This window comes from Macrobrachium rosenbergii, chromosome 25 (genome assembly GCF_040412425.1).
Source record: "Macrobrachium rosenbergii isolate ZJJX-2024 chromosome 25, ASM4041242v1, whole genome shotgun sequence".
Classification (NCBI taxonomy): Eukaryota; Metazoa; Arthropoda; class Malacostraca; order Decapoda; family Palaemonidae; genus Macrobrachium; species Macrobrachium rosenbergii.
The window spans coordinates 37441910-37457374 of record NC_089765.1 but is presented as its reverse complement, the minus strand read 5'-3'; the positions used below and the strand labels follow the sequence as shown (position 1 = coordinate 37457374).

The 15465-nt window shown below is 41.8% G+C and overlaps 1 protein-coding gene across 2 annotated transcripts in view; it reads right to left on the bottom strand.

Annotated features, from left to right (window-relative positions):
* Positions 1 to 15352, bottom strand: part of LOC136852575 (uncharacterized) — a 101572-nt gene extending 86220 nt beyond the window's left edge. Inside the window, exons 1-2 of one of the 2 annotated variants that reach the window (XM_067127385.1) lie at positions 14999 to 15352; positions 11554 to 11635 (exon numbers count right to left, since the gene is read on the bottom strand). In XM_067127385.1, coding sequence (XP_066983486.1) covers positions 11554 to 11624 — 71 coding nt within the window. In that variant the 5' untranslated portion in view covers positions 11625 to 11635; positions 14999 to 15352. The remainder of the gene's footprint in view (positions 1 to 11553; positions 11636 to 14998) is intronic. The other variant, XM_067127384.1, reaches the window with a different exon arrangement.
* Between the last annotated feature and the right edge of the window lie 113 nt (positions 15353 to 15465).

The following is a 15465-nucleotide window of genomic DNA, read 5'->3' as shown; positions in this document are numbered from 1 at the left end:
CGAGCCGACCCTCCCTCCGCAATAGTACTCCACTCTCTCTTTCGCTAATTCCACTAATATTATCGGTTCTTGAACTCTTCTTGGAGCTAATCTTCTTCTCTTGTAGGGATAAAAGATGTTTTACTTGTTTTTTCCTCTTTGGCATGATGAATTTTTGCCATAAGAAAGAAAAACACAGCGTAAAAGTGATCGAATGACAGAGGTGAAAAAATGACGTGCACCCTTATGACTCTTCTGATCACACTGAGGAAAGTAGCTGCTGTGACTCTGTTATGATGCGTGGAGTTGTGAGAGATCCCATTGCTCACAATTTGTTTGATATAAAATGTAATAATTATAAAAATGTACGATAACAGAAGACATACTACATTTTCTTGTAGGGATCGATGTTTTTGGCTCACTGAGTTACTTTTACTAAATACCCTGTAACTACGAAACTAAAAGGAATTTTGGCAAAATATTTCGTAGGCACATTCTCCATTGCCATACAAAGCGCATATATTTTTTTCAGGATTTTGCAGTTTTCGTCCTATACCTCCATATATTGTAGCCGGCCGACCCCCTTAATACGATAAATTTAGAAACATACCAGAGGTTAAGAATCGGGCCTGTTTCATTTTCGATGGGGTAAACGGGTTTGTAGTGTAAAGGATATTCACCCTTATCCATCTGGTAAAATGGACTGAAAATCGCACAACATTATGTTCGTCTTATTTGCTTCCTTCGTCCTGAATGATACGGTCTGTAACCATTGTACCATGACACATTCTTCCTTTGGACATAAAAAATTGTCATTGTTTAAGTAATAACAAAAAAATTATCATTATCATTCTTAGCAAAATAAGGCAAGAAGTACCAAATTATGGAATATTCTATAAAAGTTGTAATGAAAAATACTTGAGAGCAATGGAAGTAACGCTTAATTAAGTACTGTGCTGTCAACCAAAGTGGTAACACTGTTTAAAGGGAAGCAATAAACAACTACACGTGACTTTCGGGAGAGACTAGCTAGCCTGTGATTGGTCCATTCGCTCTTCCCCCAAACATCCCCCCAGACTCCCGCGCAGTGGAGGTGAGGAGAATAATCGAGAGGGATGGGAATTTCACTGTTATGTTTGAGGCCAAAAAGACTATTTAGAGTTGGAAAATTAGCAAAAGCAGACTTGGACATGAAAATTTAAGTATCAAACTACGTTTTTATGTAATAAAACGATTTTTGCCCAAGTGTGGTAAATTGACGTTTTCGTAGTAGACGCCTCAAATTTGTTCCCAACAAGTAGAACAAATGGTAAGTGCGTCCTATTTTGCCAACGTAAGTCTAGTTTTGCAGCCTTTGCTGCAGTACCTAATGCTGGATAAACTAGAGTCCGACATATTGGCAAAAAATTCCAAATGAATAAGTCATAATCGAAGTATCCAAAATTCTAGCTAAGTTAGATAGCTGCGCTACCAAAAATCAAAGAGTACTTCACCAAAGACAATCTCCGACCATCCGGTGAAAGCGAAAACGAGAGCTGCTAATAACTGTTGTTCAGTCATTAACCGGCAGAAACGAATTGAGCTCCTTAGCTAAGTTGTACCTATTCTTCCCCGATAGTGGGCGGGGCAACATACCTACACCCAAAACAAAAGAGCGCTACCGCGAATTTCAAATTTTGAGCTGTCGCGTAAAGTAGAAACTATAGCTATGTAATTATTTGGTAAGTTATTTATATAAAAGCTCAATTTGTTGATGCCTCAAAAGTCCATGTGAGGGGAGGTAGGTGGGCTCCATCCGTAATTACTGGGTAAATATATATAGAACTTTATTTTATCACAAAAATGTCATTTTTATATAAGTAACTTACCCAGTAATTACTTAGCTGAATCCATATTGACAGGCGATGGGATACATGGACACAAAGTACGCCAAAGCATTAATAAGTTAAATGAATTTGAGAACAGAAAAAAAAACTAACAAATGGCCTACGTTGGTACAATGCCTGTTGTTCCTTACCTGGTGAGAGAGATGCTGCAGGCAGATCCTGCCTCTGGTTGGCGCTCATCTCAACCATGTAGTGGCGTGGCAGTATGGCCAGGATCGCCTCTACTGAAGTGGGTACTTCGCAGTGAAGGAGTAGCCCGATTGCTGACAAAACATTAATATAAGCTTTCGTGACGAAGGACATTTCTGAATGCCAACAAAGCCAACAATATAGCCCCTGCCTAGGGCACAGTACAATAAACATAACAATCAGAAAAAAACGAACATCATCACCTATACCTTTCAATTAAAAAACACATGTAAATCCACCATCCGACACTAAAAAACTGGTGGGCACTCCTGGTACATAGTAGCCTCCAGGCTCACCCTAGGACTCAAACACTCTAAATCAAGGCGAAGAGATTACATATAAAGGAAGGATTACTTCCTACATTTCCTCCCCGAACACTAAGCCAGCCATGGACAAAGGTCCTAACATACTGCATTTTTCGTAGACTGTCTCTACATCTGTAAGTAGTGCATCAAGAAAACTAATTTACATTTCCAAAATGTAGACTGAAGAATAGAAGCTATGGAAAGACTATGTTTAAAAGCTACCAGAGTAGCAACTGCCCTCAAATCATGGGCTTGTACCTTCAGGACAGGTACTTTGTCTTCCTTAACCAGGGAGTGTGCCTCTATAATGAGATCTCTCAAAAAGAATGAGAGTTCATTCTTAGATAATGGCCTTGATGGGTTCTTCGCCGAGCACCACAAGTTACTTGCTGGACCTCTGATTTTCTCTGTTTGATGAATATAGTATCCGAGAGCTCTCACAGAGCACAGAACTCTCTTTTCCTCTTCTGTCCCTACAACGTCAGATAAACTTTTAATAGAAAAAGAACAGGGCCAAGGTTGCATTGGATTCTCATCCTTTGTAAGAAAGCCCGAGAGGAGGGAGCACACTGCATCCCCTTGGGATCCGTTTATCCATCGTGTGGATTTCACTAAATCTTTTAGCTGTAGTTAAGGCCACTAAAAACAGAGTTTTTCTAGTAATGTCCCTCAGAGAGGAGGAATGCATGGGTTCGAAGCGGGGACTCATAAGCCACTTTAGGACTACGTCCAGGTTCCAAGGGCAAACTACTTCTCTTTTAGATTTTGTCGTGTTGAACGACTTGATCAGGTCGGAGAGGTCCTGGTTCGTAAAATATCTATACTTCAATGCCTAAATACTGAACACAGCATTAACCTATACCCCCTAATCATTGAGGAGGAGAGGCCTCTAGAAGATCGTAACAGAAAATCAGCCATTTCTGCTAAAGTGGTCTTAGAAGACTTGATGTTTCGTCTTTTACACCAATGTCTGAAGACTGCCCACTTATTCTGGTAGATTTTGTAAGTAGACTTGCGTCTACATCTGGCGAAAGCTTCTGCCGCCACTCTAGAAAAGCCCTTTGCTTGTATAAGTCTGCTAATAGTCGAAATCCTGTCTGGGCCAGAGTGGATAAGCCCTGATGGAACCTCCTGAAGTCGGATTGTCTGAGCAGACTTGGAATGGCTGGCAGGAGTCTCAGGAAGTCTTCAAGTAGGCTGATCAGCTCCGGGAACCACTCCTTTTGTGGCCAAAAAGGAGTTACTAGAGCCATCCTGACGTTCAGGTGTAACTGAAATTTCCTGAACACCTGGCTGATCATCCTGAATGGGGGAAAGGCATATAGGTCCAGATCAGACCAGTTCTGCAACACTGCGTCTATTGCCCAAGCTAGCATGTCTGGAAACGGTGAGCAGAAAAGAGGAAGACGATGGTTTCTGGACATTGGGAACAAGTCCAACTTGGGCTCCCCCCAAAGTTTCCAAAGATCAGAGCACAACCAACAGTCCAGAGTCCACTCCGTGGGGGGAAGGACCTGTTTGTGGCGACTTAGCTCATCTGCTATCACGTTGCATCTCCCTTGGATGAACCAAGTTATCAATTGAATTTGGTTTCGGTCCCTCCAAAAGTAGCAGATCCTTGGTAATCTCATAGAGGGAGAATGACTGGGTCCCTCCCTGAAGTCTTATATATGCCAATGCAGTGGTGTTGTCCACGTAGATCGCCACCATCTTGTTGCTGATTTCCTTTGCAAAATACTGCAACCCTAAGAAGATCACTTTCAACTCTTTCAAGTTGATGTGCAGGCTCCTCTCCTGTTAGGTCCAAACTCCAGAAATTTCTTTGTCCCCCAGAAGAGCCTCCCAACCCAGAGCTGACGCGCCATGAAAGAACTCAAGGACATGGTTCATAAAACAGACAGACATCCCTTCTGAGAACTTGTCTGCGGAGTTCCGCCACTGCAGGTCTTCCTTGATCTCCTTTCTTATTGGAAATACACACTCATCCTAGTCCAATTTTCGATCCCAACTGACCCTGAGGAAATACTGAAGCGGTCTCATGTGCAACCTCCCCAATTTCACAAACTACTCCAAGGATGCCAGAGTGCCTAGCAGACTCATCCATCGGGTTGCTGAACATAATTGGAGCGACAGGAAAAGGTTGACTTTCGTCAGGCAGTCTGCTATTCTTCTGGGAGATGGAAAAGCCTGAAAAGTCTGAGTAGCTATCCTCATCCCCAAATACAGAATCTGTTGAGAAGGCGTCAGTTGGGATTTTTGCAAATTCAATAACAACCCCAGATCCTGCATCAAAAGTAGAGTCTCATGAAGGTCCTTCATGCACTTCTCTTTCATGGGAGAGTGGATAGGCCAGTCGTCCAATTAGAAAGATATCGACTCCTAGCAAGTGGAGGCACTTGATCAATGGTGTGAGCACTCGAGTAAACACTTGCGGGACTGTTGATAATCCGAAACATAAAGCCCAAAACTGAAACACTTGGTTCCTGAAGATGAATCTCAGGTACTTCCTTGAATGTTGATATATAGGAACATGGAAATATGCATCTCTCATGTCCAGAGATATCATCCAGTTCCCTTGACAAATGGATGCGAGGATGGATTGGGTCGTCTCCATGTGGAACTTCATTTTCTTGATGAAGACGTTCAGGGCATTCACGTCTAGGACTGGCCTCCAGCCTCCTGTGGCCTTGGGAACCACGAACAATCAGTTGTAAAACCCTTCTGAAAAGACCTCTTCCATGACCTCTATCGCTCCCTTCTTGAGGAGGGAAGACGTCCTCTGAGAGGGCCAAAAACTTCTCTGATCCTACAGAATAGGACTTAAGTCAATGGAGGCTTCTCTTTAAAGGGTATGCAATACCCCTACTTTAACACTTGAATAACCCATGGCTATGGCCCTTTCTCCTTCCAACTTTCCAAAAAAAGGTGGAGTCTGGCCCCTACAGGTGCATGAAGGATTGGATCCTCATTTCTTAGCTGCAGGTTTAGAGAAGGATCTTCTGATCGCCCATGAGGCAAAATGCACTGTACCTTGCAATCTCGACTGAGACCAACGACAGATGACTCGAAAGGGCCGAGGCTGAAGGGGAGAAGCAGACTTTGGGAGTAGTAGTGGTCCAATCCCTGGAACATCTAGATGACTGAACGAGGAGATCTTGAGTGGACTTCTTGTGCAAGTGGGAGGCGATTTCCTCTATTGCCGCTTGAGAAAATAGGTGGAGACCATCAGGAGGCGAGAAAAGAAGCGCGGACTTGTGGGAAGCCGTAACACCCTTGGAGGTAAAAGAAACCCACTGTTCTCTCTTCTTAAGTATGCCCATAGCATACAACAAGGCCACTTCAAGAGAACCGTCTCTCAGGGCCTTGTCGGCGCAAGAAAGTACACTGCACCAATCTGCTACAATGTCCTCCAGAGGATCAGGAAAATCTCGGATCTTCGCAGCTAAAGCTTTGATGGACCAGTCCATGAAGCTAAGAACCTCAAGAACCTTGAAAAGGTTCTAAAGAAAACAAAACTTTAGCCGAAGAGAAGGCAGATCTCCAGGCCGAATCCACCAGCCTGGAGTAGTCCCCTTGAGAGGAGGCAGCCACTCCCAACGATGGAGCTTCTCCAGTAGCTTATGACCGATATCTCCTTGAAGAAAGACGAGAGGGTGGAATGCTGAAGGATGCCTTACCTTGATGCTCTGGCGAGGCTCCATACAGTTTGAAGCCTGTCAGAGCCAGAGCAGACAATCCTTGATGGAACCTGAGGAAATGGGGCTGTTTCAGCAGCGACTGTTTTCGTGGCAGGAGTCTTGGGGAGTGCACTAAAAGACGCAGCAGGTCCAGAAACCACTCCTTCCTGGGCCAGAACAGAGCGATCAGGGTCACTGTGATGTTCTGGTGAGAGGAGAACTTGTTGATCACCTCCCTGATCAATCCGAAAGGGGGAAAGGCATAGACATCCAGGCCTGTCCAGTCCAACAGCATGGTGTCTGCCGCCCATGTGAGAGGGTCTGGGACTGGGGAGCAAAAGAGAGGCAGACGATGATTTCTCGACGTTGCAAAGAGGGCCACAGTTGGCTCGCCCCAAAGTTTCCAGAGATCGTCGCATACGAGGGAGTCTAGAGTCCATTCCATTGGCAAAACTTGATTGCAGTGACTCAATTCATCTGTGAGGACGTTCATTCCTCCCGGTACGAAGCGAGTGACCACCTTCACCTGGTGCTGGTCCGCCAAGAGAAGTAGGTCCTTCGCCATCTCGTAAAGAGCGAAGGAGTGAGTGCCCCCTTGTTTGCGGACATAGGATAGTGCCATGGTGTTGTCCGCATAAATCACTATTACCTTGCCAGAAACTAAGGGAGAAAATGCCTGGAGACCCAGATGAATGGCCTTTAGCTCCTTCACACTGATGTGGAGAGCTCGCTGATCTACAGACCACATTCCTGAAACTTTCCAACTCCCTGAGAGGGCTCTCTAGCCTAGATCTGAAGCGTCGGAATAAAATTCTAGGTCGGGGCATAATGGTAGAAGAGACTTCCTTTCTCGAAGTCTTTGTACGGACAGCCACCATTGCAGGTCTGTCTTGATTTCTGAGGAGATTGGGAAAATAAAGGAGTCTGGTTGGGTTTTCCTGCTCCAGCATGCTTTGAGATAAAACTGAAAAGGCCTCATGTGAAGCCTGCCCAGCTTTATGAAAGATTCTACTGAGGCCAAGGTCCCCAGCAGGTTCATCCACTGAAGCACTGTGCAAATCTTGAGGTCTAGGGACTGGGGACAGCCAGAAGGCAGTAATTGATCCACTTGGGGGAGAGAAAAACCCAAAAAGTTGATAGTCTAGAATCATCCATAAATAGAGAATCCTCTGTGTCAGAACTAATTGTGACTTGTGAAAGTTGACCAAAATGCCCAACTCCTGCGTCAGGTGAAGAGTCTTCTTTAAGTCCTCCCCACACTTCTCCTCTGAAGGAGAGCAGAGTAGCCAATCGCCGTGACAGAGACAAACATTGACATTGAGGTGAAGCCATTTCCCAAGAGGAGCGAGGATCCAAGTGAACATCTGTGAGGCGGTGTAAAGGGCGAAGCACAGGGGTCGAAACTGGAGAGCTTTGCTCTGAAACACAAAGCACAGGAAGCTCTTTGAGTCTGGGTGAATCGGAACATGGAAATAGGCATCCTGCATGTCCAGGGTGACCATCCAGTCACCTGATGGAGAGAGGACACAGAGTGAGTGGTTTCCATATGAAATTTGATTTTCAGCACCAAGCAATTCAGGGTGCTGACATCCAGAGCTGGTCTTCAGCACCCCCCTGATGACTTGGGGACCATGAAGAGCCAGTTGTAAAATCCCTCTGATTTGAGATCCAAAACCTCTTTTCCTGTCCCTTTGTGAAGAAGGGACTCTACTCCCTGAGAAAGGAGTGAGCCGAGTAGGCAGTCAAGCTGATTGGCGATTTGTAGGAGTTTCCTTAGGACGCTTGGCAGATTGAGCCAGAAGATCAGTTGTATATTTCTTCTGAAGATCAGACACAATCTCCTTGGGGGAAGAGATGGGACCTGCCTAAAGTAGAGAACAAGAGGGCTGACTTTTGTGTCACGGCGACTCCTTTAGTGGTGAAGGAACGAAAACAGAGGCGAGCTTGTAAGAGCCATCCCTGACTGCCTTGTCTGCGCAAGACAATACTCCCAACCAGTCAGAAGAGAAATTTTCGGCTAAAACAGACAATCCTTGATTTTTCTGGCCAAAGCCCCCACCGTCCATTCAAGGAAGCTAAATATTTCTAACACCTTGAATAGGTTCTTGACAAGGTGGTCCAGTTTGGGCAATGAGAAGGAAATCTTGGCTGCAGAGAATGCAGGTGACATGTGGTGTCAACCAACCCGGAGAAATCCCCCTCGGAGGAGGCAGAGACTCCAAAGGAGGGAGCTTCTCCAGTGGCGTAAAACCGATACTTTCTCTTGCTTTGCCTTGGTCCCTCTTCATGGCCAGCCACTTGTCCACTTCTTGAAGAGCTTTCTTCAAGGAGGAGGAAAGAACTAGCTTGAGGAGGCAGGCGACGTCAGCCGGTTGTTTCCTCATAAGAAATGTCGAGGCTGGAGAATCAGGCAGACGAAGGAGCTGTATCTTTTTCCATTTCTTCCTCATCAGAAGAGACAGGGGATAAGGTGGTGTCCTTGCTCTTGGAAATGACTGTCTTCTTTACAAAGCCCATGAGTTCTTTACGCTGATGCTTAATCAGGGCTAAGGCCAAATCTTCCTGAGCTCATGGAGAGGAAAGAGGCAGTGAGCACCCCATAGTTGGCGCCATGGGCCCAAAAGTTGGTGCCAAGTGGTCAGGTGTGGACAATTGAAGAGGCGAAGCAGGCGCTAAGGGAGTCAAAGAAGATGGGTGCTGCGGGCTGAGAGACCGCTTAGCATGAGGAGATGGGCGCTTACTCGTAGTATCATGTTGCTTTGAGACCAAAATAGGGTGCTTGTGACTTGACAAAGGCTCTGGACTATTCCAAGAAGATTGAAGACGAGGAGAAGAAGCTGTAGTTGGTGGAATGGTGAAACTGAAGAAGGGCTGCAGACCAACACTAGCATCCTTATACTGCCTGACAGGAGGCAAGCTGACTGCCACATCGGAATGTCTTTTCAAAGGCCAGGAGACGGAAGATCTACGCCGCTGACACTTTGCGTCTGGCAAAGAGTCTTCCGAATCTGACAAAAAGCAAGAAGCACTAAAAGAGACGCCTTTCCAATGGCACTCTGTCGTAGCCTGGGACCGTGCAACAGGCTCGACAGAGGGGGCGACTGACCGTGGGCAAACCCCACTGGCCTCCCTTGGACCTCCGGTATGTCTTCTCCCAAGTGCGGGGGAGCAGGACAGTGACCTTTGTCTAGGAGCACCAGTGGGACGGGCAGCCACCTCCTCAACACTTACAACACTGTTACTAGGCACAACATTGATACTTGGCACTGATTTCACCACAAAATCCCTGAAAGAGGAACCCAATTTCATTACAGTATTAGCTAAAACCTTGAATTTTTTAATTGAATTTTGCTTTGGGATTGGCAACAGCGTTGGGATCGAAAGCACGGGAACCTGGTAAAAGAGTTTGGGGTAAAGGTGTAGGAGGGCTAAGAATGGGAGACAGCAGGAATCAAAAGAGAAGAGACAGAGCTATCTTCTACTACATTAAGTAAAGAAGGAATCTCCTGACTAGCTCTGCTTTCGGCTCTAAGGGCCGCCTCCCTTTTCCTGTCTCGATCTAATTTATCTAAATGGGACTTTAAAGTCTTCCATTTACTATCTTCCCAATCCTGACATTCTAGACATGTAAGTTCTTTACTACACTCTTGCTCCCTACACTTGACACACTTAGTGTGCGAATCATAAGTCACTTTGGTAAGTCTGGCCTTACACCCCTACAGTAACGAATGCTTGAAGAGCTGATGTAAGACATAATTACCTATCTTGAGAAATAACGTTAACTAACGAAATAACGAAGATAGAAAAAGCCACTACAAAAAAGTGAAAGAGAATACTTCACCAAAACTAAGGACAAAACCCAAAAAAATGAACCAGCGGCTGCAAAAGACTACTGATGCTAATCGGGAGCCAGCAGAAAACAAATTGATCCTCTCTGCTGATTTGTACCTGTCAGTCCTGAAAGTGGGCGGGACACTGTCACCTACACTAGCGATGGTAGCACCACCATGAAAATTTTTATTTTGTTAGAAAGCTAGCAGCTATGTAACTGCTTGGTAAGTCACTTATATAAAATCTTGTTTTTACATGCAAGCTGCCTTACACCATTATTATTAGGCCAGTCAAATAATTTTCTTTAAAATCTATACTTTGATATATTTTGAAGTTAATGAATCAAGTTTATATACTGTACTCCTAAACTGATATTCCAATTCCTATAACAGCTTCCTTTTATAAAACTGAATTTAATTATATCTTTTTCCAATATATTACTAGAATAACCCAGCTTTTAGCACCTGTCCAACTGACAGCACAATTGTTTTCACATCCACAAAAAACTGTCATGTTCTCAACCTATCTAATACATTTTTATGTCATTCTATTCTCTTTTCCAAAGGTTTTCCAGTCAGACCAATAAGAAAATTGTTACATGACTTACATGGGATTTGTTGTATACATCCTTTAGTTCTGTCATTTGAGTTCTTTATAAGCTCTTTTTTTCACAGTACTGATTACTGTTCTTAAATGTATAAGCTGAACTCAAGGTTTTGAGGAGCTGGGAAATATCTTTGAAGTTACTATTTAGTAGCACATGCAGGGTTTTGAAAGTACTGTACGTACTTTATATATATGCAATATTTATTGTTAACTAAGTACTACAGCAGAAAATTCATGCTTACAGACAGCAAACAAACTACAGTATTTGTAAGGATGCATAGTCAGTAAACTTGTTCCAATGGATATATCTGAAAACTTACCTCCTTAACAAGGCCTGTAATAAAACCATTAATCCTTGTAGAGTTGAACATGCTATTTATTATTAAATAAAAACTTACCTTGGATTTTATGTATTAAGTTTACATGAATTAGCCTAAAGTATAACATATGCATGTGTTGTTATCATAATAAAGAACCAGTAACATGTTAGTAGGGTAGGGAAGCGGGGACATTGTGCTTAGGCTAACTCTGACCGAATTGTCGTCATTAATGGGGGACTGGGGTTCAATTTATTTTCTATGCAGCAATAATGGTTGTTATAAGAATTAACCTCAAGTTTATAACATAGAAATATGTTAATTAGCCAACTGATAAGTAACAATACAGCAGAAAAAGGTGGGAATGTGGAGTAGGGAGGGCAGAGGAAAGAATACTTGTGCATAGGCAAGCTTTGACTTGGATTTTTTTGGTGTTTATGAATGAACTTCAACAGGTTTGATCTACTTTCTCTTTGGTAATGCTGGTTTACTTCTGTTTGTTTTTGACAAGTGTTAAGTATACGTTACAGCACTATGGGAAGTATTGTAGTGCAATATACTAGAAATGGAAATATTTAAGGGAAATTCTCTTTATATTGCACTTTTCAAGAGTAATTCTCCTTTTATGGGGTGTGCAATTCACCACAGATGCATTCAAAACAGGACTTGACTCTATTAACCACAGGTACTTCTCAGAAAAGTAACAGGGAACAAACTACATGCAATTACAGTAAAGTAAACAAACATTAGATTTTCAACCCACCTAGAAGACAAAGAATTTCTTTGAACAGCAGACAATGCTGCCCGTGCTGAACATGATGCTACTCTCAGCATTTTTTATGACCCTGCAAGAAAAAATTTTAACAATAATTTAAGATCAGAAGTTACAGTAGAAACAATTAAGTCCTGCCCTTAGACTACAATATAATAATAATTACTGCTAGTGGAATATAACCAGATCTGAATAAAATAATTTAATGTCCAACGTATGAGTTCTGAAGAAAGCTTAAAGAGTTATAACATTGTTTCACAAACTGCTTTCACGAGCAGTAACGGGATCCCAACTAAGACTGGTGGGTAGCTATTGGGTTGTATAACCTCTAGGGTTCAAACTTCGTTGACAGGTTCCAAGTCACTAAACCATCAAACAAATCTAAACTTATTTTTATTTTTTCTAGATATACAAATAAAAACTTTTTATATAGATGTGTATTCCTTGAATGAGATGGAAACAGTCACTGAAGCTTTTAACAAGGTAGCCAGACACTCAGAAATTTTCCTTTGACATTACAGACTATGCCGGGTTACTTGAAATGGGATTATGAGGCTCTTCAAAAGTGGGGTCTATAAATTCTTCAAAAAATTTTGTAGAAGAATTTTCATTAGACTTGATCTTGGCTAACTTTTTCCCCAAGTCTATTAGCAATCTCAGTGTTATCAACAAAATGCAAGTTCTATAAATCAACTAAACTCTATGACTGGTCATCACTTTCGGGTAAAAAGGGATATGAAAAATTCCATGTGTAAAAATATATATAAAACTATATGACTTCAACACCCTGTAAAGTATACAAACCAATTAACACCTTCATTTCATTTACATTCACAGCATACCACCTTTAGGGAATTTTGAGACTAAGTTTCTTGGTTTTCACTGCATAATTGCTTGTTAAATATGTTACCTTCACCAAAATAAACTCAAAAACATCAAACAAGCATTCAAAATATTCTACAACATTTTCTTTATTTTTCTGTAAATTTCATGTTTGGATCCCTGGAAAAATCAAAGGGTTCCTTTACATGAGCTAATGTAGACCAATAACTCACCAAACAACATCATTATCATTACTATTGCATCAGTAATCCAATGATTCCAAAATGGGTAATTCTGTAGTGTCAATAAAATTCCCCAAGTTATTATAAAAATACAATCATCACAAATTTCACATAATACTCTCAGTGTCAAAGTAGACTGATTTTTCACAGCACTCATCTTGTGTTGTGAATGAATTAAATTATTTCAGACTTCAGCACACACTGACTTTGCCTCATTTTACTCCTGTACAAAAAATTGCCAGCTAGTATTAGACAAGAAAAAAAAGTTGCCCACTGTACTGCTGGCTTGTTCTGAGTAGAATTCAAAGCACAGACAACGACAGCTTGTTTTAGTATTATAAAAATTAAAACTGATGAAGTTGATAATAGCAGTAATGGAAACTGATGAAAGCAGTAATGGAAAGAAAAAAAAAAAAAAAAAAATCTAGTGAACTAGGTTAAGGTAACTGGGGGTCCAGAGGGTTGCAACCACCAGGCCAGGTAAAGGCTGCCACTAATGTTCAGGTGCATCTATGCAGGTCTGCCTGGCAGGCACACCTGAATGTTGATGTAAACAAACTGCACAGACTTTTATGCCTGTGCAGGTGATGATATCTGTTCCAGGCAACTGACCTGGAATGCATTAAGTCATTCCAATCATATCCAAGAAAATTGTTACACCATAGCAGGGAAGGGCTTTGCACAAAAATATTATTTATTAATGAAATTTTTTGACTGAACAGTATAAAAAATGGTGTATATGATGCAGTATGGGCAAGATAACAAAAAACTTACCAAAATAATGTAAGAAATTTACTGTCTTTTGTCTATGTTTTTGTGCTATTCCTAGAGGGGCTGGTACTAAACATGACGTCCTGCAGATCTTTTCTAAGTAAAAACATAAAGAAAATACATAAAATTTCCCACATTATTTTGGTAAACTTTTAAAGTTATCTTACCTGTACTGCATCACATAGCCTACACCTTTTTCTATATTGTTCAGTCAAAAAACTTCATTAATATACAATAGGCAAGGCCTAGCCTATATCCTGGTGGAATTCTTTCTTGGAATTACTCATAGCAATATCTATTTCAGCAGCTTCTCTTATCTTTCGAGCCTATGCTTGCCTAACATTAGGCCTATTTTTTACCTTTTCACTCATTTAGCTTTTACCCAACCAGAGACCCAGTTTTACGCTGTGTTTATTAATAGTTCACTCAAAATATGAGTGGTTTAGTCCCACTCCCAAAGATATATTAAAAATTAATAAAATACAAAAGGCTGATTGGCTCAGCAATCAGGAAAACATATAGGATAGTTTATGTGCTAAGCAAGGCATTAACTAATTTACCACTTATCATCTCCAACCCTATTCATTGCTTTGTTCATTTACAACCTTACTGCTTAATCATTTACAACACTCTTAACTGCTTTATCGTTTAAAACCTTAGGTAATTCTAAGCCGACTGTCCGCAGTGAGCTAGACTATGGCCATTGACGTTTTTCTATGTTATTTTACTTGCTTTACAAGAATTTAAAGTAATATTTTGTCGGCCGGCTGTAACTAATTGTAATTGACCTTTGAAGATTACACGACTTGAATTACCTAACGCGGGATAGGCCTAAGCCGGCATTCCGCAGTGAGCCCACCAAGCCACCACCCCCCTCCATAGCTAATACGGCAAAATTGTAACCAGTAAACACCCCTACGATACGTTAGGTTGGTATTTTTAGGGGCGTTTACTGGTTACAATTTTGCCGTACTAGCTATGGAGAGGGGTGGGGGGCTCGCCGCGGAATGCCGGCTTAGATCTACCCTGTGGGTAGTGTAGTCTTCAAAGGTCAATTACAGTTTAGTTACGGCCGGCCGACAAAATATTACTTTAAATTCTTGCAAAGCAAGTAAAATAACATAGGAAAACGTCAATTGCCATAGTCTAGCTCACCAAGGGCAGCCGGCTTAGAATTACCAAGCCCTATTAACTGCCTTTCCGTTACACGCAAAGGAAAATTTTGCCCTCTTGGTTTACCCTATGCCCACGGTCTGGCTAATTTCTGAAAACACATTCGCCTACAGTGGCCAAAGCCTAGCTTAAGCAAATTTTGATTAGCCATGGACTCCAGTTACCTTAATTAAGGCAACATAAGTCTAACTTTGGGCTAATCGACTTCTTACATGTATCGCCTATGACGGCTAAGCCTAGGAATAATCTATACTTCGTCCGGTTAAGCCTACTCTACGCCTAGTTAAACTTAGAACTGGGATTATTTCTTTTGAGCTTATTATACTATAAAACCTTTCAATTTGTTGTATAAGGTCATTATTATAGACATTCACTATTAATAACAAATGATAATGTAATATAACAACGAGTTACTTAATGGTAATTACCAGGTACGTCTTAGATGAACAGACTTGGTAAGTTACGTAGTTCGGTTTCTAGTTATGTTATCGTCCGCTTTCTCTATGTTGCTTCTTCTTCTTTCCTTGAACGTCACTCGGTGTCTAGAACGTTATTTCAAATTACAGTCCTGAACAGAGCACCAGAACACCATTGCAATTCAGATTCTTCTAATGGAGAAAATTCTATTACGAAATAGACCTGAATAACGGAATATTTCCCTTCTTTCTTCTACAATTTTATTCAGTATATAAATGATTCTGCAATCTGCGCTAATGTTTAAATGTTTCCGGAATGAGTAGCACAGTATCTAATGCATGATATGTACCGAAGATATTCACATTGCGGAGGTGTCTATAACTGATATTGGTTTATACAGATGATAATTTCTGAATCGTGACTTGGTAGAATTCAATGGCGGCGGCAAGATTTTTCAATTCGAGGGACGTGGTTTGAG